General features: G+C 53.4%; 1 protein-coding gene across 1 annotated transcript in view; it reads right to left on the bottom strand.

Moving 5' to 3' along the window:
• Window positions 1–24,865, bottom strand: part of PRIMA1 (proline rich membrane anchor 1) — a 37,124-nt gene extending 12,259 nt beyond the window's left edge. The window contains exons 1-2 of the mRNA XM_087813825.1: window positions 24,773–24,865; window positions 17,716–17,851 (exon numbers count right to left, since the gene is read on the bottom strand). Of these exons, the coding sequence (XP_087669951.1) occupies window positions 17,716–17,851; window positions 24,773–24,865 (229 nt within the window). The remainder of the gene's footprint in view (window positions 1–17,715; window positions 17,852–24,772) is intronic.
• Window positions 24,866–25,213: the final 348 nt, after the last annotated feature.

The following is a 25,213-nucleotide window of genomic DNA, read 5'->3' as shown; positions in this document are numbered from 1 at the left end:
CAGGCTGTGCAGGATCAAATGGGGCCCAGTCCATGAGCTCACAGAGCAGAGAGTCACCCTGGGCATGAGGAAGCCTGGGGGAGGAGGTGGTATTTAGGCTCAGCCCTACCGGCTGGGGGAGGGAGGGAGCCAGCCTATGGAAAGGTCCCTTCTGGGTCGGCCTGGGCTAGCAAGGGAAGGAACGGGGGTGGGGGGTACACGGGCAGCTGGCACCCAAGCTCCTCTGCTCCCCCACCTAGTGCCCAGGACCTCCCTGCTGAAGGGGCTCTGGGTCCTGCCATCTGTGAATCCCAGCCTGGTACCTGAGCTCCATGGGACACTCACTCCTCTGATTTATTTATTTCTGCCTGGCGTCCTGGGCACAGAGCCCAGCGTGGTGGCAGTGTGGCTGCTTATTATCAAGGACACTGTTCTCAGGCTCGGCTCCTACATGGGGCATAAAAAAACACACCCCATACATTATTAATAACTGTCTCCATCACTCCTGTGCCTAATTAGGAAAGGAAATTTATGAATTGGGTTGAAGTCTCTAGGGCAGGGGCAGCCACAGCTTTGCCCGATGCCAGGGAGAGATCTGGGTGGAGGCCGGGGCAGAAGGCGAGACCAGCAGGCCACTGCCTGGTATAATTAATTCTGCTTCTGGTGGCAACTGCAGAACACGTCTCCCCTTGTTCACCATCCAGACAGCCCTCTGTGAGGCTCCTTCAGGCCAGCACTTGTTACTCCACAGCACTGCCCTCCCTTAGAGGCTGCAGCAGCCCTGTCTCTGTTCCTCACTCTGGGGACCCTCCCCCAGTCTCCCGAGTCTTCTGTTCCCACCCAGGACACACTGCTGCCCAGAAGGTCCGAGCTCTCCAGCTTTAGAACCGTGCAGCGCTGTTGAGACGTGACAAGAGGGTGCCACTTCGGGAAGGCTCTGGCACCCTCCTTCATTGCCCTGACTCCTTATTGCTCAAGTTCCAATCCATCTACCCACTCAACACATATCTGTTAAGAGCCCACTAGGTGCCACGTGCTGCGCGAGGTTCCAGGAACATGACGGTTGGCAAGGCGGACAGGGACCCTGCCCTCGTGATGCTTACAGACTGCAGGGCATGGACACTGACTTGGTAATCACTAGATAAATGCCTGCTGTGATTCCTGCCTCAGCCAGACACTAACCTGTGCATGTGCTTTAGGTACAAAATGGGACACAATAAAACAAAAAATAACAATGCCCTGAATGCGGGGAGCCAACGTGAGTTGACCAAGAACAGTGAGCTCATCTTTGCGAGAGGCTCATGACCTTGGGACAGGCAAATGCTCCTGATGTTAGGCGTCCAGCTGAGCTCCAGCACCCAGCTGACTCAGTGGACTGGGTCACTGTCTCCTGTCCAGGGGGTGCTTCACAGATGGTGGGGCCTGGTGAGTGCCCAGTCAGGTAGAATCTACCCTATCTAAACAGCTGTATCCATTTTGAGGAGGAGTTTAGCACCAGCTCAGACCAGTGGTTGACAAACTCTGGCCTGCAGACCAAATCCAGCCCACCACCTCTTTTTGTAAATAAAGTTTTATTGGAAAGCATGGAACACAGACATGCCCATGTGTTTACATATCGTCGTGGATGCTTTCTGACTACATAGCCGAGGTAAGTAGCTGCAGTGGAGACTGTATGGCCTGCAAAACCTGAAGTATTTACTTTCTGGCCTTTTACAGAAAAAGCATGTCTACCTCTACCTAATGAGGGAGGTCTTCACCTGAGATTCTCAGATAAGCTTAGGCAAGTAGTCTGAGGGTGCTTGAAATTATATCCCAGATTTTTGCTTTGCAAGTGAATGCTCCGCACTTTCCATTTTAGTCTTAGAATAGCCCTTTACTCCCAAAGCCACGCCAATGCTCTGGTGGGAGGTCTCTAAGCAAGTGGCACAGGGCGCTCTCCTCTGGGAGTTTCGATGGTGACAACGTGGTGAGACAGACCCACGTGTAGATCCTAACACAGCCACACCACACCTGCTAAGGGACCCCATACAATGCACTGAAATGACAAGCTCCTCAGTCCACAGGGCAATGACATTCTCTGGAAGGCTGGTGGGGAGCATCTACCATGGTAATGTGTCAAATATCATCCCGGGGCCCTGCCGCAGGGGCAGTCGTTAAGAATGGGTTGTTCTGGCCTGTGTGGCTCAGTTGGTTGGGTGTGGTCCCATGCACCGAGAGGTCGCCGCTTCAAGTCCTGGTCAGGGCACATGTCGGGTTGCAGGCTCGATCCCCAGTGGGGGGCATGCAGGAGGCAGTTGGTCAATGCTTCTCTCTCTCCCTCTCCCTTCCTCTCACTCTAAACAATCAATAAAAACTTTAAAAAAAAAAAAAGGATGGGATTGCCACAATAACCGTCTTCCAAAGGCAGGTCTAGTGCCCTTGAGTAGAGGCAATGGGATTCAGGCCGATTTAGGACTGACATCCCAGGATCTGCCCACACTCTGTCCTGTAATGGAGCAGGCTGTTCCCAAGGCAGGGACAGCCACCACTTTGGTGCCAGGTTCCAGGACTCAGGCTCCGAATGTGATGACAGCCTTACCCTCAGTTTGGGCAGCTCCGTGCCATTCCACGTCTGCCGGTTTCAAGCACACAAGAGTGCCTCTGGCCCCCCCTCCCTCGCACTCTTCCCTCTGGGTACATCTGGGGTCTTTTCGCTTGCTGGGTACTCAGACATCAGCTGCTGCAGCCACCTACCCAGTGGTGGCAGTGGGCGTACACATGACAAGGTGGAAGCTGCTTCGCACCAGGCGCCGCAGCCCTTCTTTGGAAGACTGTCCTAGGGCTGTTGGGGTGCCCAGGCCCAAAGCGGAGAGAATTGACTCCCCTACAACCCCGAGAATCGTAACCAGTGGCTGCCAGGTGCCAGGTGAGACAGCTGAGCCCCTGCCACAGGCTGGGGACAACATGTAGAAGCATCACCAAGCTCCAGCGTCCCCTCCGGAGCAGGCTCAGGCTCAGGCTCAGGCCTTTGCAAGACCGGGCCTGAGGTGATGCTCCCACTGGCCTCCTCTCCTCCCGTGTCCCTCCTGGGAACACGTCCTTTAAAAACCCTGTCTCCAGCTCTGAGGACAGGTCCCACGTCAGGAACCTCAGGCAGGAGGTCGCGAGGTGCTGGAAGATTCTGGCCTGCCTTCCAGGGAGATGATATTACATCCCAGCAGACCCGCGGGAGCTTTCTATGACCCAGTGACTCTTTCCGGGCTGCCCTTTGCCGGTCCCCTGGACAGAGCCTACACCCAGTGTGAAAGGTCCCTGTGGGGTTAAGCTAAGAACGATCATCGTCCAGGTGGTGGCCACGAAGGGACGGGGACATAGCTGAGGAAATCACAGCTGCTCAGTTTGTTAAAAACAAAAAAGGGAAGAAGCCTGAAATAGCTGTGGCTTTGGAGCAAAGCCATAGTCCTGAGGCGGAAAACCCAACCGACCCCATACTGATGGTGCGTCGCTGCCCTCGGATAGAGTAGCCGCTAGCCACGTGTGATCTCTTAAATTTAAAATACTTAAAACTAAAAATTCAGTTCCTCAGTTGCATGGTTATATTTTAACCAGGAGAGGTGGCATGATCCGCTTTCTTGTCCCAAAAGGCAGCCAAGGGTAGTTTTCAGTCCCCAGAGCCCACAGACGGCAAAATAAGAGCCACACATATGCTGACAGTGCTATTTTCAAAGCACCTTTTTCTCTTAGATGTAAAATTTTTATTCTCATATCCTTTCCCCCTGAGATAGACAAGGCAGGAATTATTAGTACCATTCTATAGGTGAGGAAACTATGGGCCAAAGAAGCAAAGTCACAGAGCTGCCCGAAGAGTGACAGGGTCAGAGCTGAGCTAAAGGCTTCTGCCATGGCCACTGGGAAGTCCAGGACAGCAAGGATGCAGCGGGGTGACCCAACAATTTGGGTCTCTGATGAACTGGGGCATTTCTAATGCCTGCCCTTGGCATGCACACTCACTCTTTGAATAGCCACACAGCTTCCTGAGTGGACACTTGTGACCTAAAAAGCGGTCACTTTGCCTTCGAGGTAATAACAGCACAGAAGGCTGCTCTGTGGCTCCACCCTCCGTGATGGGCAGTTGTGCCATGACCATGAAATGGGGCCGGCCCGTGGCCCACGAGAACCCTGCTTCTGCGACCCATGGACAACTTCTGTCCAAAGGATAGGCATGCTGAGACTGGGCAGAAGGAATGGACTTGGCAACCAGCTCCAGCCTGGGAACTTCATTTTCTTTCTGGACAAGCAGCTCAGTCTCGAGATGAAGACCACATGACCCGGCTCCTGGCATTGCATTGGAAACCCTCTGCACTTTGGCAAGGACTTCATCAATCTGGACCTCAAACACCCCTCTGCCAAACTGAAGTCATGACCTTGGCCTAGAGCAGGTTTCCTGAGTCTCGGCACTATTGACATTTGGGGCAAGGTCAATCTTTGCTGTGGGGGGCTGTCTGGGCACCCCCAGCATCTACTCACTAGATGCCAGTAGCACCCCTTTCCCAACTGTGATGACCAAACGTTCCCTGGGGAACAAAATCTCCCGGTTGAAAACCAGACGCTGAAAGGTCTCCAGGGCCCTTCCCTGGCTCCTACACTTGGTGCAGAGACAGAGGCCTCCAACATGGGCACGGCCAACAGCTCAGACCTGGCTTGGCCTCCCAGAGTGCACCACACCACCCCAGCCAATGGAAGGAGTCAAGCTTGAAGGCCTTCCAGCTGGAACCTAAGATTCCAAGCCAATGGCCTCCATGGTGACCCCTGGCTACTCAGAGGCCGCAGAGCGGAACTGGCTGTAACAGTGTCCAAGAAGAGGCGAATGCATTATTTTCCAAGGCATCCATAATTCTCTCTGCCCACGCAGGAGACAATGTGCCTTTGCCACCCACAGTCCAGTTCATTCTAAATATGACAACAAGGAGCCCATTCACTCCCCGGAGGGGCAGGGGACAGGCCAGCATCTCTTCCAGGAAACGGTGGCCTTTGGCCTTCTCTGATTGCTGGCAAGGGTGACGCAGAAACTTGGGAGCTAGGAACAGGCACTGCTCCTACTGCCTTGTTTTTCTCTGGTAGAAGAAGGGACACAAACCAAGGGACATTCTTCCCTGACCCGCCTGGAAGAGGTTGGTCATCTTTCCCAGGCGGAAGGCCCAACAATAGAGCTTCTTCTCAAGGCCACTGGAGACTGATGCTCACTTAACTAGAGCGACGACACCGCCCTCTTTCCGAACAGGTTCCCTTGATAAGTGGCAGGCACAGCCGAGCAGGGCTTCTCTGGCCTGTTTCGGGCAGCGCAGCTCCAGGCTCTGGTACAGGGTGCCAGACCCCAGGATGCGTTCAGTGCCACAACATGAACCAGGAGCATCTTCCCCATTGTACAAAGATTCTACGATCACTGTCTACAGAGTCATGGCCACTAACGCCTATGTTCATGCCGAATGCCCAACATCTGCACTAGGCCTGGCAGGCCATTTCTGAGCCGTTGCTAGCATTTCTTACTTGTCATGTTCTGGCAAATGCCTACGGTCTCAGAAAATTTTATGGAGAAATATCTTTACATTTAAAAAAAATTTAATACAATTAATGAAAATATAACGATAATAATAGCAGCCGCCTTTGCTAAGCATTTTTTAAGCACTGTTGGGTGTGTGCTCATTGAGTCATCTAATTTAAGTCTCCTGATCCAGCAGGACACGTGGGTGTCACTGTCCCCACATACAGAGGTGAGAACAAGCTCGGGCAGGAGCGGTCAATGGCAGTCAGGGGTTCAGAACAATCTGATGCGCCCAAGTCTGTCTTGTTTCCACCACATCCTACTGTAAATCAGACAAAGACCATGGTCAGTGGGGTTTAGCAGCAGGGCGCCTGGGTCCATCTGGAAGGACAGATTTGAACACTGCCTGGGGATGCCGCTGACCTTGACCAGTGGTTTCCATGAGGAGTGTCCCTAGCCATTCGCCTAGCCTTCTCCGGACTCGTATTTATTCCTCTTGAGGGCAGAGGGCAGGACTTCCTCGGCAGGAGAGTCCATGAGATGTGAGCAAGACCTGGGAGTGCAAAGTTAGCTTCACATCCACCCTGGATGCCAGGAGGGGTGGAAAAGGGAATAAAATTCTCAGCAAGGGGAAACTAGGGAGTAACTTCTATATCACATTCAGGAAAGAGTCCCCCCTTTTCATTCCTATAGTCACGAGCTCCCTGGACACATTGTTCCAAAATCCAAGGGGCGCTGAGCACCTCAGGGACCCAGCCAAGGCCACCTGCTCTTTATTGTTTGTGACAGCTGACCACGCAGGTCACCATATTCGACTTTCCCGTCATCTTCCTCTGACAGGGACGTTAACGGGGCCTTGGAGGTGAGGACTGCCTCAGACAGACAGAGTGACACCTCAGGAACTAGCCACACCCTTGACAGCAGCCTCCCAACTGGCCTGTCCTCCCCCCCCACTCTCCACAGGGGGCCAGTGGCTCTTTATAAAATGTAAATTGAATCCTGTTACACTCTTGCTCAACACCCTTTAAAGGCTCCTTACAAATGTAGACTAAAGCTCTATTTCTTTTTAATTCTCACCTGAGGATATGTTCAGAGAGAGGTGGGGGGGAGGGGGACATTGATGTGGGAGAGAAACATCAATCAGTCGCCTCCATAGGCATCCTGACCGGGAATCGAACCCGCAACCTAGGTATTTGCACTGACCAAGAATCAATCCCACAACCCTTTGGTGTACGGGACGACCTGGGGATATTTTTCCCATTGCTTTTCCAAAATCGTGGAAGGCGGAGGGAGGGAGGGAGAGGGTGAGAGAAACATTGATGTGAGAGAGACACATCCATTGGCTGCCTCCCGCTCGCGCTCTGACAGTGGCCGGGGATCGAGCCTGCAACCGAGGCACATGCCCTTGGCCAGAATCAAACCCGGGACCCTTCAGTCTGCGGGCCGACACTCTAACCACTGAGCAACCCGGCCAGGGCAAGCCCCAATTTTTTTACCACAGTGTTTGCTGCCCATTTTGACCACTCAGGTTCCAACCCTTGTAGGGAAGGATCTGAAAAACTTTCTCGACAGTGACTGAACTGCCAGAGCCAGCGGGATAACTTCCAAGGGGAAGGTGGATAAGTTGTGTGATGTGTGTTTAAAAAGAAAAACAAACAAGGAGGAAAGGAATTATCGTCTGATTCAATGGCTGCACCGCAGACAGCAGCACTTAATAAATGCCGCCGCCACGGGCTCGGGCTCACGCTCCTGCAGCCCCTCCCGGAGCAAGGGGGGGGACATCAGAGCCACCGAACCCCACGGGGCTTCGAGTGGCTGCGGAAAGCGTCTTAGAGTTGGCTAAGGAGATGAACTGCTTTGCGGGTTACAGGGCCCAGGATGTTCTCGGAGATGAAAATCCTTTGTGCGTTTCTGCGTGTGAAGGATGCAGGGTTCCAGCCCGGGTGGGCCCGTGGGAGGGGGCTTTGCTCCCAGGCTGTGGCCTCAGGCTCTGGGGACCGGTCCTCCTCTGCTCGGAGCCCTTCAAGCTCTGCAAGTCTCCCAGGTGAGCTGGGCACTTCAGGGCGCTGGGCATGAGCTCAGTGAAAATGGGGGGAAAGGGGGAATGAAAGGGACAAAAGAGGAGAAACTGAGAGAAACGTGTACAAATCTCAAAAGCAGTGAGAGAAAATTTGGTAGGTCTTTACAGCAATAGATTCTGCCATATTTGGGCCAAGAGATTGCGAGCATGTTGTGCAGTTACCTTGCTTGGCGGAGACTGGCCCTGTTTCTAAGAGGACTGTGTGGTAGACACATTGGTGCCCCCAGGTCACAGGGCAGCCAGGGCTTGATGACTCACAGATGTGGCCACAGAAAGCTGGCCCCTTGCCTGAAGGCTTCCTCTCAGAGCTGCTCACACTCCAGGCCTCCTGGTGGGCTCCCCTGAAGCCAGATTCCAGCTGGAACCGCACCCTGACCGCTCCTTCCCCTTCCCTGCCCCATTCCCCTCCCTTCCCTACAGCTTCCCCGAGAGGACACTAACGCACACCCGAGCCCCTGCCGCAGGCTCTGCCTCTCGGGGGCCTGATCTAAGACAGGAGGAGGAAGGAAAAATGAAAACAAAAACACAGCATGAAGTCTGTACAAGTACCTGAGCACTTGAGACCATGTGTGAAAGTTCAAGTTCATATATCAGCGTTCAAAGCGTAGAGCAGAACAAGGGCCCTGGTGACGGACGCAGACAGCCCTGTCCTCCGGGCCAACTGGAATGTCCACACGGGCGCGGCTGGAGTCCAGTCAGCACGTCTGAATTCACGGACCACGAGAGGCTCTGTGGGCTGCACACAGGGCGAAGTGGGCCCGTTCTCTGCCTCCCGGGGCCTGCAGTTAGCGTGGTCACCGGAGGCCACCGAGTGGGCCCGCGATGCTCACCAACCGCCAGCCCCCCGCTCCTGGACCAGTGCGTGCTTTGTTCGTCTCTCGTTGGCCAGGTGCTTTGTAAATGGTGGCTAAGGGGATGCGGGCTAGCCCCAAGCAGTCAGACAGGAGTGAAACAACCATCGAAAGAGACGGAACTGTCCCCTACAGTAGCGGCCTGGGTCACGGAGGTTCCAAAAATAGAAACAGCCAACGCTCCTTGGGACACCAGCTTAGGACTTGAAATCTAGCTGCTTCAAAACGAGGCTTGGGGGCTGAGCAGATTCTCAGCAGCATCTTTGTATTACAACTCCATTGTGGAGAACTGCCCCTGGCATGACATTTATCATCCCTGGCCCCTGGCCACTAAATGCCAGTAGCACTCCACCCTGCCCCCTAAGTCACTGTGACAACCACCTAAAAATGAACACCCCCCGCACTTCCAAATGTACACTAGGGGGTGTTTTTACTCCTGACTGAGGACCACAGGTAGGAGACAAATCAGCTCAAGGGGAGAGAGGGAAGGAGTGAAGGGTGGGTGCCGCCTCTGTGCGTGAGCATCCGTTCCTGATCCCCACCTCCAGGCCTCGAGGAGGGGAGGCCTTCCTGGAAGAGGAGCACCCCAGAAAGAGGGCTTGGTGTCACCAGCCCACTCTAGACGTCAGCAGAGACCCTAGTGTGAATGTCACAGTTTAGAAGCTTCCCACGCAGGCTGGGCCAAGACACTGACCCTTTACTGGGTTTCTTCTCTAGGGGCCAAAGGGCAAAGGGCCACACGAATGCCTCTCCCAGGTCACGTCAGTCTTGCTAAACTGAAGGAGGGCCCACGCTGCAGGACTAACGGACACCGTCCCCATTTGCAACCTCACCATATTTAGAGAGAGGAATGGGACAAGAGGCAGCATAAATCAAGTCCCCACATACTGCGTCTGAAGGGGAACAAGCAAGGCCAGCGTCTTGGCACCATCTTAGAGAGAGATGGCTGCCGCAGCCAGGGACTGAACACAGACAAGCAAGTGCGCAGTGGACTTGGCCCCCTTCCCATCTCTGAGATTAATAGTCCTCAAACACCACGTGGTTCACTTAACTCAGCTGCTCAGAAACCTTTGGCTCTTCCAGAATCACATCCAGATTCCTCAGACATCCACCCCGAGACACTCCCACTCCCAGCACCCACGTACAGATGACATGGTCACAGGGGCCTGTCTGCCTCCCCCCATTCTTACCGCCTACCCCAACCCCACTCTGCTCCAGCCACACTGCCCCTGGCTACCCCTCAAGCTCCCCAGATGAATTCGGTCCTGGGCCCCGGGCTGGCCGTCCTTCCCCAGGTGCCAGTGTGCTTCCTCCTGCGGGCCTTTGTCCGATGCCACCTTCTCTTCAGATTGCCTCCTGGCCCAGCCTCAGCTTGCTGTAGTCCACTGTCATTTCTCCCAGCACCCTTCCCATCTAGCATGTTCTACAGCTCACAGGTTTATCAGCTTTATTGCTTCTGGTCTCTTCTCTCCACCAGAATGTCAGCTCTCCATGTGTTTTGTTCCATGGTGTATCCCAAGCTGCTAAAATGTAGAGCACTCTAGAAATGTTTGCATGAAGAGCGATCTCCCTGCCTTGCAGTCGCCTCTCCCCACCTCAGCTCCCAGTGTCCTGGGGGCTCTGGCTTTGAACCCCAATCAGCACATGTCTGTGACAACACTGACCAGACTGTCCACTGGGGCCCCTGGGTTGCTCCCAGCCACACACACACCAGTTGCCTTACTTTGCTCATGTGCCGCCCACTCTGGGAGGCCAGGTCACCTCTCTGAGGACATCACATCTCTCCCCACTTTCCAGGTGCACAGTGAGCTCCTGGGAGCCTCCTGGATTAGACCACTTTATATCACCACTTGCCTTCTAATGGTCCCTATGCAAGGAGCACGTGTTTATTTTAGTGCTCAAAGCTTCCCCCTCCTTCAGGTAAATGGATATAGGAGGGTGGATACCAGCTCCTCGTTGCTGATCCTGTGAGCTCTCCCCAGCCTTCAGCTACTTCCCTCGTCTCTCAGGTCACCTCGCCTGCCTTCCGCCTGCGCCCAGGCTCTGTCCTCCCCACGCTCTCCCTGGGTGATCTATAGGCCCCCACCCCTCATCCTTAGGGCCAACTCAGGCCTCTGCCCTCAACTCCACACCCACAAGCTGATGCCTTTCCTGCTGTCCAATGGCACCTCCCGCGGCACCTCCCACGCCATGTGACAAAAGCTGAAACTCCTGAGCCCGTCACACTCCCTCCATGAACTGTCTCCACAGGGGCATCTCTCTGTTCCCTCCTCCCTGACAGTGGTGGTCTCTCAAGCCCCAGGCCCCTTGCCCACTGCCACTGCCTGGCCCAGGCCACGGCTCTCTCTCCTGGACCCCTGCCTTCTCCCTGTTGCGGTCAGCCTCCTGCCACTCCCCCCCCCCCCCCCCCCCGCCAGGGCCGTCTAAACGCAGCTCAGATGGGAGCTCTCCACGCAGACCCTCTGCCGCCTGGGGAATGTGGCCGAGATCCCTGTGCGCCGTCAGGCTGGGCAGTGCCCTCACCCTTCTGGCTCAGCTCCCCACGCCTCCTGTGTGCTTCAGCCTGGGACAGACAGGCTCTCATTGCCTCCAGTCCTTTGTCACTGCTGCTCCTGCTGCCAGAACACAGCCCCTTCCCCACCTCCACGTCCCAGGCTTCTCCTGAGACTTGTTCCCCTGGTCTTCCTCCGTGAACGTCCCCTGTGGTTCACCCTGTCCTACCCACTGCGTCATCCTCAGTCTGTGGCCACATGGAGAGCTCTACACATACTTGTGAATGCACAAATGGCTGTGAGTGATTTACTGCTCCTTAAACACATAAATCAGGTGTCCCTCTGATAGAAGAACAACCACTTGACCACTAATATGCTTTCCTGAGTGGGAAAGAGGGGTGTGGACTCCCAGTTTGACGTATAGACCCATCTGGGTGTGACCAGGGGTGAGGGCACCCATGGCGATCACAGTGGAAGAAGGGAACAGCCTGTAGCCGGTGCTTCTGGTGTCCTTTTGGGCTCCCTGGCTCAGCTTCCCGATGCCAGTGCAGCATCTCTGCCTGGGGGAGTCGATCACACACCCCCTCAGCTCCCTCAGCCCTCAGGTGAGTCACTCTCAGGTGCTGCGAGTGGCCCTGCCATTTCCCAGAGCTCTCCAGTGGGACCAGGCTCCTTCCAGCGCCCCCAGTGGCAACTAGCTTGGTATCACCCCCTTTGCTGCCTGCCGCCCTTTCCCCGTCCCCCAAATAGCCACCTGCACTTGAATTCTTGTCTCAGTGTCTGTTTCCAGAGCAGCCCAAACTCAGACATGGTCCCAGAGGCTCCCTGGCAAATGGCAGGATCTTAAAAATGTCAGTCTCCTCCCTACCCCATTTATCTTGGAAAATTTATTTTCTGTCTTCTTCATCTGGCCACATGCATTCATTCACACAAACCCTCAGTGTGTACTTTCCCCGTGTCAAGCTGTGAGCTGTGTCTGGGGACTCACTGTCCTCAGGGATCGGATCAGAAACTTAATAGGTCAGGCGGGCTGCTTTGTCCTGGACACAAGTGGGACATCCTAGACGAATTCCTTAATAATATGAATAGCTGACATTGACAGGGTGACCATCCTGGGCCAGCACTAGTCTCAACACTGTCACCTGCGAACCAATCTGACCTTTTCAACAGCCCTATGATGAAATGAGGTCCACGTGAGGCCAGAGCTGTGGGCTGTCAGAACCAGCTCTTAATCCCAATGAAACAGGTGAGGCCTTTTAGCCAGGATCTCAAGCCCCCCCTGCCCACGGATCCCTTCCATTATGGGGGTCACACCCTCCAAACACCTGCCCTGTGCTAGGCCCTGGGCCCACCGTACACATGCCATCAGGATTCCACTTCTCAGTGCTGAGGAAAGAGGCTTCCTCTCCACTAGGAGATGAAGAAACTGAGCCCAGACTAGCAGGGAATATCCAGGTTTATGCTACATTCCAGAATAGCAAGTCCAGGGACTGGAAGCTGATTAGTGGTCGCCAGGGACTGGGCAAGGGGCCTGTATTGGGAGGTACAGGGCTTCTTTTGGGGGGGTGGTGACAAAAATGATCTGGAATTAGATCGTAGTGATGGCTACACAACCTTGTGAATATACTAAAAACTGCTGAAATGCATACTTTAAAATGGTTAAAATGGTGAATTTTATCTCAATAAAAAATTATAAGAAAGCGAGTGCAGTGCATGGATGTGTTTCCCTGTTTCAGGCTCAGCATTGAGTCCAGACTCCTCACAAGGCTCCCAAGTCCTGGAGGGCAGGATCCGCACCTGGGAACATCCCAGCAGCCGTGGCGATACCGGAGGTCACTCATTCATGTGCAAGTCTCACCAGATCTTGGCCCCAAGTTCCCTCGAGCCTCGCCTTTTCCTCTTTTTGGGCACCGATCCCTTCCTGCCTTGTGTCTCTGGTTGTAGCCAAGAGTCTCAACCCTGATTCATACAAGAATCACCCCCTCTAGGCATCAGACTGTGCCTGGGCATCAGTCATTTTCAAAGCTCTCAGGAGATGCCAGTGTGAGTCCAGGGCTCAGGTTCCCTGAGGGCAGGGCTATGGACAGTTCATCTCTGCAGCCCAGGCACAGATTCTTGGCAAAGTTTGTTCAATAAATCAATGTAAAGGTTTGTTGAGTAAATTAAAGTCCACATAAATCCATAATCTTTTATTTGCTAGATTTAAGCATATAAATGGAAGAGGAACCATTCCATTTATTGAATTGGGAAAGGGAAAGTCAGTACTTAAAAAAAAATAAAATCACTTTTAAAAGAAAGCCAGCAACTATTAAAATTCTTACAATGTCAGATGCTCAAGTCCAGGAGCATCTGGTCAAGAGTCGTGCTTACAGGGCACTGTGCTCGGTCTAGAGAGAAGCTCAAGGCAGGGTCAGCCGATTTTATGGAAGGGAGCAGAGAACAGCTTGGGTAAGAGATTTATTTAAGCAAGGGTTATGCTCACAGGAGAGTGGGGTTGTACCGAGTGCTGGGCTAGCCCTCACATGTATTTTTTGTACTCACAACCACCTTCAGAGGATGGTGTCTCATCACTCATTTGCAGACAAGAACACGGAAGCTCAGAGAGGTTCAGTGACCAGCACACAGCTGGTAAGAGCCAGAGCCAGGCCTGGCCTCCAGGTCCTCCTCCTCCCAGACCAGGCAAGTGGCTCAAAGATGACAGGACAGAAGCCCCAACCCTGCAAATGATGAGGATCCAATACCCCAAGGCCCCAATCAATCATGACAGTGAGATCCAATACCCCAAGGCCCCAATCAATCATGACAGTGAGGACAAGCTCAGCACTCACACCGCCCACGAAGCAAGAGATGTTCAAAGTGACGTGGCCCATGTTTGATGTCCACAGTCCCTCATCACTGGGCTGCTGTGTATCAGAAGGGTTTTCACAGGACGATTGGCAGCAGCGGATGGACACCTGTTCAGTTTTCAGAAGCACTTTTCACTTACGGATTCCTCAAGTCAACCCCTCGCGGTGGGTGGAATCCCTACACCTGGTTCATAGAGACAAGGCTGAGGCTACGTGACCCGGCCCTCTTAGACATACAGGAGTGGCTGGGCTAGCACTCCCACCTGGGCTCGAAGATGAAGACTCAGATGCTGCATTTTCAGTCTTTTCATTACCCAGCCCCTGCCAGTGGGGACAAGTCCCCGAATGCCTCTGTGTGCCTCCAGTGTCCCCAGCATGGGGCTGGACTCAGAGCAGGCACTTGGCTAATGCTTCCAGGTGAAAGAGAGGCCCTTGTAAGAGGTAGGGATTCAAGGCACATCGACGAACAAAGGAGCAAAGGCTGACATGAGCCTGGAGCCAAGGTATCCAGAAAGATGGCAGGAAAGGACTCTCCTGCAAACGCTTCTGCCAATGACAGTCCCCGGGACTGGGAGCTGCATGCGGGCGGGAGCGGCCCCTCCCTCGCTCACTGCTGACTTCCCAGCACAGCACCTGGTGAGCCCCACGCACACCTGCTAAATGACAAGAGAGCTTCCACAGCACCACAGCCTGTGCCCTCTGGGAGGGAGGCTAATTTCTGGCAATTATAGAGCAGGCAGAAGTCATAGATGTGCTCATAGCTCTGTCTGATATTTTATTGATCACTACTTGTGCGCAGGGTCTGGGCCGAGCACAAGGAAGATTAAGAGAATGTACAGAACACATGCTCTGCCACTGGTCTAGTCTGCAAGCCCTTCACGGCTCTGGGGACATCGGCTGTCCTCTCTGCCCAGCGTTCATGTCCATGACCGTGGGAGGCCACCACTCCCTTAACCTTTAGCCCTGCATCCCAGCTCCAAGGGTGGTGACATGGTCCAGGCCTGATCAGTCAGCATATCCCATCCCATAGGCCACAATGATTGTCCAAGGATGGACACGTCACCCATGCAGGTCCAATGAAAGTCAGCCCCAGGACTTCAGTGGACCTTTTGGGAAAGAGCAGCTCTGATTGTAGGGAGATTGCTAACTGTAAGGTTGGTGGAATCCTGGAGCCTAGAGTCACAGGGGCTGGGCCAGCCCGAAAGAAAAGGCAGCCCAGGAGAAATCAGAAGAGAGTGGGACAGAGACAGAAATCCAATACTATCACAGGAGACCTGCTGCTCGAAAATCCTGATACATGAGCCAAAAAACTAACATCTCCCTCCCTAGTTTTTGCAATGCTTAAGCCACTTTAAGATGGGTTTCTGCTACGTGTAACTAGAAAAGCCCCGCCATAGGACCAAACTACACCTGCCCTCTCTCACCCAGAAACACCCACAGGCCCAAAGCTCCACCTAAGGCCGCTGTCTCCTCCCGGGCACTCTCTGCCCGCCTCTGCTTCTCTGCAGTCCCAGCCTGGCTTTCAGGCCCTAGTGGGTGGTCTGGGGACTGAATTATCTCAAGAGTCCCCCATTTGACTCCAGTCTGGTAGCTCATCCCAAGTCTGCCCTTCATATTGCCAGAAAAGTTGATCTTTCTGAAGCAGAGCTACAGAATCACGTCATCTCCCTGCTCGACACCTTCGTGGCTGATCACTGTCCCCAGCAGTTTCCTAAGGGATGGGCTACTTGTCCCTGCAGCTAAGGGAGCTGGTTTTCGATGGCATAGAGACCCAGAATTCAAAGACAGCAAAACACAGAACAAGAAATTAGGTCCTTTTGATTCTCTTACAGACCTTCTGGTTTCTTTATAGAGAAGAAACTCCGCGTGGAGCTACCACGGCTCTGACACCTCATGGTCACTTGCTTTGTTTTCATTACATTTATTTATTTATTTTTAATTGATTGGGGGGGTGGCATCAATCGGCTGCCTCCTCTACACACCCGACTAGGGACTGAACTCACAACTCGAACACGTGCCCTGACCGGGAATCGAACCTTCAACCCTTCAGTACACAAGACAACACTCCAACCAACTAAGCCACACTGGCCAGGTCTCATTACATTTATTTTTGTGGTCACCTTTATTGATGCAAGTGATGCTGGTTTTTCGACAGTAGTTATGTCAAGTTTTCTTTGGCAATTAATTTGCATAAACATAAAAGTGAGTCTATTTAAGGAAAAAAAGGGCAAATAATAGGAAGTATTTGGATATAGTGAATGACATTTGGCAAACAATGATTCACAGGATGAAATGTGATCTAATCAGCCACACACACAAGGCCCTTTCCGGTCCACACTTGACCGCTCCTTTAAACCTGCTGAAAGGCTTGTGACTCCCAGGGTGAGTCTCGCAGAGTCAGACCTCCAAGCCTTTGCCCATGCTGTTCCTTCTGCCTGGATGCCCTTCCCCCACAACCTCAGTAGCAACCTAGTACAACCCATGTATTCTTTAAGACCCAGGACAATGTTACTGCTTACTGTGGCTCAGCTACTCAAGGATTTCCGGCGCACCTTTTTAGGTTGTTGACAGGAGGACCTTCCCTTTGAGCCGAGAGATCACAGATGACCAGTCTCTCACCTCTGTGTCTGGCACAGAAGCTCAGTTAGCACGAGATGAACTGAAGGGACTCTAACTGGGGGGTGTGGGTCCATCAGATACAGGCACACCTGAAAATAGCACAGGCCTGGAGCCCAAACAGTGCCAGGGGGAGAAATTCTAGAGGAAGGGAGAGGAGTGATCTTCAAGGACAGGTGCCTGAGGCCAGGCCCCAGAGGACACCTCGAGGATTCCTTCAGGAGAGAAGAGAAGGTGAGCATCCTGGGATGGAAGAATCCTACAGAGGCTCCGAGCAGAGGGCCTGGTAGGCCAAGGTTCCCCACGTTAACTTGCATTTGAACCACCTCAGCACTTGTTATAATGCTACTTCCCAAGCCCCACCCCAACGACTTTGAGTGGGCGGGTTTGAATAGGGCCCTGGAAGCTGCACTTGTAAGAAAAGTGCTTCAGACAATATTGAGGATCACACTCTGAGAAGCACCGGCCACAGGTGTCAGGTAAGAATGGAGACAGGTAGGGGCCTAGTCAACAAAATGCAGAAATGCCCATGAACTGCAAAGACCTCCCAGAACATTGCATCACTGCCTGAACCCAGAGAGCCTGGACACAGCTGACCAGAGAGCAAGCGTCATCAAGGTTATTTAAAATATGCCCCAATAACTGGAAGGAGATGTGTTTACAGGGGGAGATCCACACATGACCATAGGCATTCTATAGGCCTCAACAGGAGCGATTAATCCAAAATACAGAATCTCTTGTTGGAGACCTTATCAACTAGCAATTGTAGGCAGGGAACTTAACTGTAGAGGTCAGGACTGAGGCCATTTCTGGCTAAAGAAACCCTCCTTTGTTTGAATGACCAGGAAGTCACATTGTTCATAGATGAAATCAAGGCAAACCAGTGAGGGGGCGGGAGGGGGCTGGGGTGGAGAGCAGAGTTCATTGCCAATGCCTGAAAGGCATCCATATTACTTTGCTCCCAGAGCCTTCACTTCGGTTCTGCACTAATTGCCTCCTTAAACCTGAATTAAAGCCGAAAAATGAAACTGTGTGCGTGGGTGGGATATAGAAGACCAGGGCCCAGGGCCCGCCAGACCGAGTCGCTCATCAAATGGAGATTGACTTTTATCTGATTAACTGATGGAGAAACATCTTTCTCCATCTCGCAGGAACATTCTGTGGGAAAGGCGTTTTGCAGACTGCAGGGAAAAGTTGGGCCTTGGCTTCCCTCCTGCTCGGCCAGTGGAAAATTACAAAGGAAGCAAGGCTGCCCTCTGCCATGCTCGCAGGCCCTCTCTGGGCGCAGAAAACACAAAGAGAAACCGGAAACAGGCCAGCCTTCACTTACCTGGGGCAGAGAGGAGTCTGGGAGGCGGCGGGGGCGGGGGTGGCGGAGGCAGCGGGGGCGGGGGCCGGCACTGGCAGATGTGTTGACAGCTGTCAGTCACCTTGGAGCAAGACTTCTGGGGCTCACCATGTGTCACCTGCAGGAATGGGCACACGTGCCATAGAGAAGACAATGAAGCAACTGGGAGCCGAAACGGGCCCTCCCAACCCACTGTCTGCCAGGCTGCAACTTGGGGGTCTTCCCCCGACCACGGCAGGAGGAACAGACAGAAGTGGGGATGACTCAGAGAAAACAATGTGGGAGGCTGGCCTGGCAGGTTTGGAGACAGGTTTTATTTCCAGCTCTGCCAGGGACCAGCGATGACACTGTTACAAGCGACTTCAATAGTATTGAGAGGTAGACAAGAACTTGAAGGTTAACTCCTAGCATCACCCCATCAGGCAGATGAGGCCCAGCAGAAGTGGCCGCCCGAGGTTCTCCCACCCAGATGGGGACAGGATATTGACTTTACTCCTCAGTAAGCAGACCCAGCTAATTCACCAGTCTTTCTTTTTTTTTTGCCCCGCCCCCACCCCGCCTCCCCCCAGGGTCCCCCAGTCTTTCTTACAACCGTACAAGGCTAAGCCTTCACCTTGTCTCTGGCCACAGCTCCTGACAGCCTTCCTGGGATGGCCAAAGTCCTGTCTTGAAGGAGGACCCTCACTCAGCCAGGCGGCTGCTCTGGTGGCCCTCATGACCAAAGGGAGCCCGAGGGGTCTCGTGTGAAACATACCTGCCCAGACCACCTATATCCCTCAAAAAAACCCCAAATGCCTGCCCACAGCTCAGAGGATCACGTGGCCAGGAGGCCCCAGACAGCGTCTCCAGTCCCACCTCACCCCCCTGTGCTCTTACCCTCGGCTCTGCTCTCGGTGCCCTCTTCCAGTCTCCGGGCCCTGGCCACACCTGTCCCCTTTCACGTACTGCTCTAGTGGCCCGCACTGTTCTCTCACCCCTTCCCTGCTAGCCTGTGACTCAGCTTGGCTATCACCTCAGGGAAGTGTCTCTGGCCTCCCTGACCTGGTCAGGTCTCCTTCTCATAGGCTCTTCAGGCCCAGGTTCCAGTGTGTGGGGCAGAAATGTGGGTGATTCCCTGGCTCCTGCCCATCCACACCGTGAACTAGAGATCTATGGGGCAGGGGCCAGGCCTCTTACCTCTTCTCTCACTATCATAACCCGGCTAAGGGAATGCCTGGCTCTCAATAAATATTTGGCGAATGAAGGGACAAACAAATGAGCAAATGAATATTAAGCACACGGGCCAGAACCCATGCCTCTTGAATCCTGGTCTGGCGTTTTTTGACTCAGTGGCAGTTTCCTCTCCCGTAAACTAAGAAGAGTAGCGGGAGTGGGTTGTGCTCCACCAGCGGTTCCCGACCCCGACTCCACATCAGAATCTCCAGGCAGCTTTAAATCACACTCACATCTGAGCCTCACCACGGCCAGTTAAATCAGAGTTTCTGCAGGTGCAGCCAGGCGTGAGTATTTTGTTTAGCTTCCCAGCAGTACCGTTACGGCATCTAACAGACGCTGCAGAGCGACCACCTGCGCTGCGCCCCTCCCCGAGGCGGAGCGCCGTCCATCCACGAGGCCGGCGCTCTGTGCCCGTCCCAGGGGGCATGCTGATGTAAGGGCATGAAGGGAAAAGTCGGTGGGCACCCCCACCTCCCTAAGGCCCAGGGTCAATTTCTCTGGCTGTCATCTTGAGTGAGTAGAAACTTACAGCCCCAATTTCCCTGCAACCAGCCACCTGCCGCTGCCTTTGAAGGCCCCTGCAGACCCTTCGCTGCCCGCGTCCAGGCCCCGCAGAGACAGCCTGCAGCGCTGGATGCTCTTCACATTTGGCAGATGTGAATGGGCTGGATAATAGCCGCTGGGAGGACAGCGGGAGGTGAACTGATTTACAGCCCTGACAATATCCGTGAGGCCAAGAAGCTCCTGCTCACCACCTTTTAGCGTTTTTAAAGGACCACTGACTGCAATTCAGACTCTGGAAGGCAATGTTGTCTCTTACTGGGGAGAGCATACTCAGAGGGTGAGCCTTTTCTCAGTATTTTACGGAGATGATTAACTCCTTGCATGTCAGCGGCAAATCCCCGGGCCTCCCCCGCAGTGTGGTCCTCAGTTCTCCCACCACCATGGAGCCTGTCCTCTGCATTCCGACCTTCTAGGACTGTGGGGGTTGCTCGAGAGCTCCGTGCTCCCAGCGGCTGGCCTCCGAGATCGCTTCTCTGCTGAACTCTACCACGTGTGTGAACTTCAAGCAACGAATGCCATTGCCAAAGCAATTACTTTCCCACTCTCCAAAGCGCAGTTTACGCGAGAGAGTTCAAGAGCAGCACGTTTGTTAACCTGGCCCAACACAATGACCTATTTTTATGAGAGGAAATAAGGGCACAGATGTATAAGAGAGTTTAATGCGATGAAATTGTAGGCAGGGAAACCGGGGCCAAGTTTCGAGGCTGGAGGGAGAGGGCGCAGTTTAGAAAGCCATGGTGTCTCGGACAATGGTCCACTGGAAAGGGAGCCTGCAACACTGCCTGACCAGCCGTCAGCACCAAAGTATCAGCCTGGCTGGCTGTGCTTCTCCCGGAGAGGCGGGCCCCCCTTAGCCCCTCACTAGAGTTTGGTCCGGCGCAAACCAGTGGCCGCAAGCCTCTCGACACTGACAGTTGGTTACTCACACCCTTTATCCACTTGCCAGCTTCTATTCATCCTTCAAACCCAGCCCTGGCACAGCCTTCTCGGGCAAGCCATCCCGAGCCCCGTTACCCCCAAATTAGACCCACCTGCTTCTCCACCTTGTAACCCCTCTCTTTGGGGTATCATTCCTACTGTTTTGTAATGTTGGCCTCCTGCTCCCCCCAGTAAAGCTGGCAGGTAGATGAGTCTGTGTGTTATGAACCCTGAGCCCTACTGTGTGCCAGCCATGGGAGACAGCTGTCATTTCACCACGACGATAACCGGGAGGGGCAGGTGTTACCATCCCCACTTAGCCGGTGGGACGGCAGGAGTGAGGGTAAGTAATCGACCAGAGTGGCACAAGGCCCGGCATTCAGTTGGTGCTCAGTGAAAAGATGTGTTGGGAGATGATCCGCCCACCAGTGTGGAAACATGGGATCTAGCCCACCCCCCAATCTGGGTCCACTTTGAGGTTCTGTGGATTGGTGGTGTTGCCTTAGACAAGTAGAGAGGAAACCTCAGTGCTGGGAGTTTGTCTCAATACCTGGCTTGGTTGGTTTATATCTTAGGGAGTCCTGCAAGGAGAAGAAACCCTTCTCTTAACTGGACTTGACCAAGAAGAAGCAGAGACCCAGAAAGGTCAATGACTTGCCTAAAACCCACAGAGCAAAAGCTGGTATCACTACTTCCAGGGATGAGTTTTTATTCCACTTTTGCTATCACCTGCCTCCCCTTCCCTGCTCTGCAGTATTCTCCTGGGGCCAGAATCCTGAGGCACAGGGAGGTCCTGCCGTCACCTGGGTTTGGTACCTGTCACTGTGGTCTGGGGGACAAGGTGCTCTATGGCTGCCAGTCCACACTACTGGCCAATCTGTCCAGTTTTCTGGTCCATTGGATGTTGCCTCCCAAACAGTCCTTGAACCCATCCACTTGTCCCCATTATCACCCTAAACCAGGATACCATCTCTCGGCTGGGCAGCCCTAGCCTCTCACATAGGGTTGCTAGGTAAAATATGGGACACCCTGTTAAATTTTAGATAAACAACCACCAACTTTTTAGTATAAGTATGTCCCAGATATTGTATGGGATATACTTACTGTGCTAAAGAAAATTTGTGGTTTAATTGAAATTTAAATTTAACTGGATGGCCTGTATTTTTATTTGCTCAGTTTGGCAACCCTACCCCCACCAGCCTCTTTGACCCTTGCCTCGCCCCCCTCTCCGAGTCCATCTTTCCTGCTGAGATTTCTAACATGCCAATCTGAGATTGTCATCTCTTGCTTAAAACCTCTGACAGTCCCCATAGCCCCCAGGATCAAGTCCAAACTGCAAGATACGATGTTAGTGGCTCACGACAGGGGCCTCACCTTCTCTCCTCCGGCTGCGGGGACTGTTCCCTCCACCTGTATACTTTACTCACACTCGCCCCCTGACTCCTGACTTCTCCTTGTCCGTGTCACAGCTGAGCACTGCATCTGTCACTTCTGCCAGGTTCCGTCTCTAAACTATTCGCTCCTGTTGAGCTATCTTGCCTATAATTACGTGTTTAATTATCTCTCCAGTGCCAGACTGTCGATGCCATGCGGGCCGGCACCACTAGATCCCTTGCACTTAACACAGGGCCTGGCAAACAGTAGGTGCCCAGTAAGTGCTGCTGGATACATAAGCAAAGTTGCAGTGACTGGCCATAGGGGGGAGGTCAGCACTGCTCGGGCCCGGGGGCAGCACCTTGTCAGCATAAAGACCCACAGGCTCCGATCCGAGCCGTCTCCCTGATGATGGCCGTAGGAGGACACCCACAAAGACGATGGCTTCTGGCATCTTTTATGGAGCCAGGCCAGCACCACAGTAACTTGATGAGACACACTCCTGTCACACCTAATAAATTTGCCAGCCTGTCATCCTCTTCGCTTGCAAAAAAAAAAAAAAGGACTCATCTGGAAGTGAACTTAGAAGAACCCTAAATCACAAAAGCTCAAGATCTCAATTGCAGACACATTAAAAAGAAAGGGGGAGGCTCGCGGATGCCCCCTCACGAAGCTGGCGGCACTTTAAATGTCATCTGACTTCAGTGATTAAGTTTCTTATCATCTAGGCAGCAGCCAGAGGCTCCGGGCTGATTTCAAGGTAGGAACTTGCTGCTTTGGGGACCATGGGTCTCTCACTTCACCAATTATCCTGTTAATTAGAGGACTTGGTTGTGTCTCTCCTACCCAGCCAAATGCTTACATCTTCCGGGGACCCTTCTGGCAAAATACTCATGAAAGCACAGAAAGCTCTGAGTTCTTTCTCTATATTCGAGAAACTCCTATGATGTGACAGATTTTAATCCCTCCACTTATAGGGAACTACACGGCTTCACGCACCTCCGTGTTTCCTCTTCTCCCTCTGTGCCCCTGGATTCAGCTCTTTTGCTTAAAAACTGGACCCATCCGTTCCAAGGCCCCTTTCCTTGGCTTCTCAGTCCTTATCATTTGTAGATTAATTTTTCCAGAGCCTCCAGCCGAGATTGTATCCATTCTACTTGTCTAGAGAATTCCTTTTCTAATTGATTTGCACAAAAATTGATTTGTATTGAGTAACAGCATCTGAAACACACACACACGTGTGAGTACTGCCTGGCTGAAGGACATTGTTAAAAAAGCCAAGCTGCTTTCCCAACACTATTTCTTTTGGTGGTGGTGGTGGGGGGGGGGGTCTTCTGTTTCTACCCGACAGAATTCTAGTCTGGGAGACAGACAACATCACTGTGTAACTCTCCACACAAGCTGAAAAATCTTCTAGAAAACTGTAAGCAAACAAGTATAAAAACTAAGTGAACTTAACATCTGAGGTTCAACTAAAAGTTGAACAAGGAAAGCTGGTCCCCAACTGCCCGAGTGTTTAAAAGTGACAAAATCCCGCATCCTGAGGAGGCAGAGCTGAGTTTAATAACTGCTGCTTCACACATTAAACAAAGCTGCCACTTCCGAAAGGGAAACAACTGTGAGCGAGGCCGAGCAAGCCAGAGACAAGCGCAGAACACGGGCCTGGTGCTGCGGTGGAGGTGGACCCTGGTGGACCCACCCACACAGCCAGCATGCTGGGTCCAGCTTCAGAGCCCCTGGTCCTTTCCCAGTGGTCGCTGGGCCACCATCCAAGCAGGACTGACTGAGCTGGTCCCAGCAGGGCCCCATAACTTGGGACAGCTCATGGACCACAGCAGATTGGAAAGCAGTCTCGCCCACCCCTTCTTCTTTGGACTATCGCCCCTACTCAGACAACCATCTGAATTATCCCCAACCCCCCAAATGCCACCTGGAGAATGAGAAGCTGCGAATACCCAGAGTGGGGTATTTCAATGCCCCCCAAACAATAAAAACATCCTCCAGCACCTGCTGAACCACTAACAACTCAAAAAGGTCAAACAGGTGACAGTGATCAACAGAGTACCTGGCCAGCCAGAAAGAAGGGCAGCATCGCTATTGCTAATGTCAACAGCTAGAGTTGCGTGTTTATTGAGGTCTGGGCACTGCCCTAAGTAGTATTTACTTGCTTTATCTCATCAAGTACTTGTAACAGCACAGTCAGGAAGAAGAAACCGAAGATCAGACAGGTTAAGTGCCCCACCTAAAGTTGCCCAGCTGGCGAGGGGCAGGGCTGGGGCTCAAAATTCAGAGCTGACAGCAAAGCCCACCTACTGTACCACCTTCTCCACTCTACTGTACCACGGACCGCGTACATTCTGGGAGGTACTAGGGGACCATCCCATCTAACCCTGTCTCTGACCCTAACAGAGGTAACTCCAGCTGGTGGCCGCCTGGCCTCTGCCCTGGGGGCCAGGGGACCCAGGGTGAGGACTCCATCCTCAGGCAATCCTTACAGACGGACAGTTTTTCCTTACATTCTCCACGAGGGCCACCCTGTACGATCCATCCACATCCACAGCTCCACTCCCTATAAGAAACGCAGCCTCTCCTGTGTTGAAGTCCAGCTTCAGGAGACTACTTTGAAGTTTGCCAGTTGGAAATAAAAAAATGCATATCCTTGGGATCATTTTTGTTTTTAAGTGTGCAAAGGCTCTAGGGTTACTTTTTCTGACATTTCTGCATTAAGAAGCCATTGCCTAAGCCCTTCCTGTCCAAGGCCCTGTCCTGCAGGTCTCCGGCCACAACTGAAGCCTCCCCATGGAGTTCCTGAGCATGGGGAGGCCCCTAGCATCTTTTCTTTACCTAAACTCTCCCCAGGACCAATCAGAAGGGCGGCTGCAGAAAGCGGGGGTCGGGGAGTAAAGTGACACCCCACCGCCACCGGTCTTGCCCTGGAGGTCTCCAGGCCCCTGCAGCCCCTGCTCACCTGGACGAAGCCCCAGAGCGGGTGGAGCGCGCAGTGCAGCAGCAGCGAGGGCCAGCAGCAGCCGCGGCGCAGCACCAGGTCCCGGAGGAGCATCTCGGCCCGCGGCAACCGGCTCTCGGGGCGAACTGTCGGGGGAGCAGAGCTTGGGTCAGGCGGGCGTCGCGCGGGCCCCATCGCGGTCGCTCACCCCAACACAGCCCGGCCTGGGCAGGCACGCCCAGCACCCTGGGGCACCCTCGTAAATCAAGCTTGGCCCCTGCGCTCTAGTTTGCACTTTCGATGACCCTTCGTGCACACTCGCAGAAGCGGGCATCCCAGAACTCACACCCTATCCTGGTGCCTACCCCCCGGAGCCCTGCGTGAATCCCGTGGCCCCCGTGCGCCTCCCCAGAATCCTGCTTGCATACCTCGGCCCGATGCACACTTCCAGAAACAACTAAG

This window comes from Miniopterus natalensis, chromosome 1 (genome assembly GCF_054644295.1).
Source record: "Miniopterus natalensis isolate mMinNat1 chromosome 1, mMinNat1.hap1, whole genome shotgun sequence".
Lineage (NCBI taxonomy): Eukaryota > Metazoa > Chordata > Mammalia > Chiroptera > Miniopteridae > Miniopterus > Miniopterus natalensis.
Note: the sequence above shows the minus strand (reverse complement) of the source record. Positions and strands in the feature narration are given on the sequence as shown.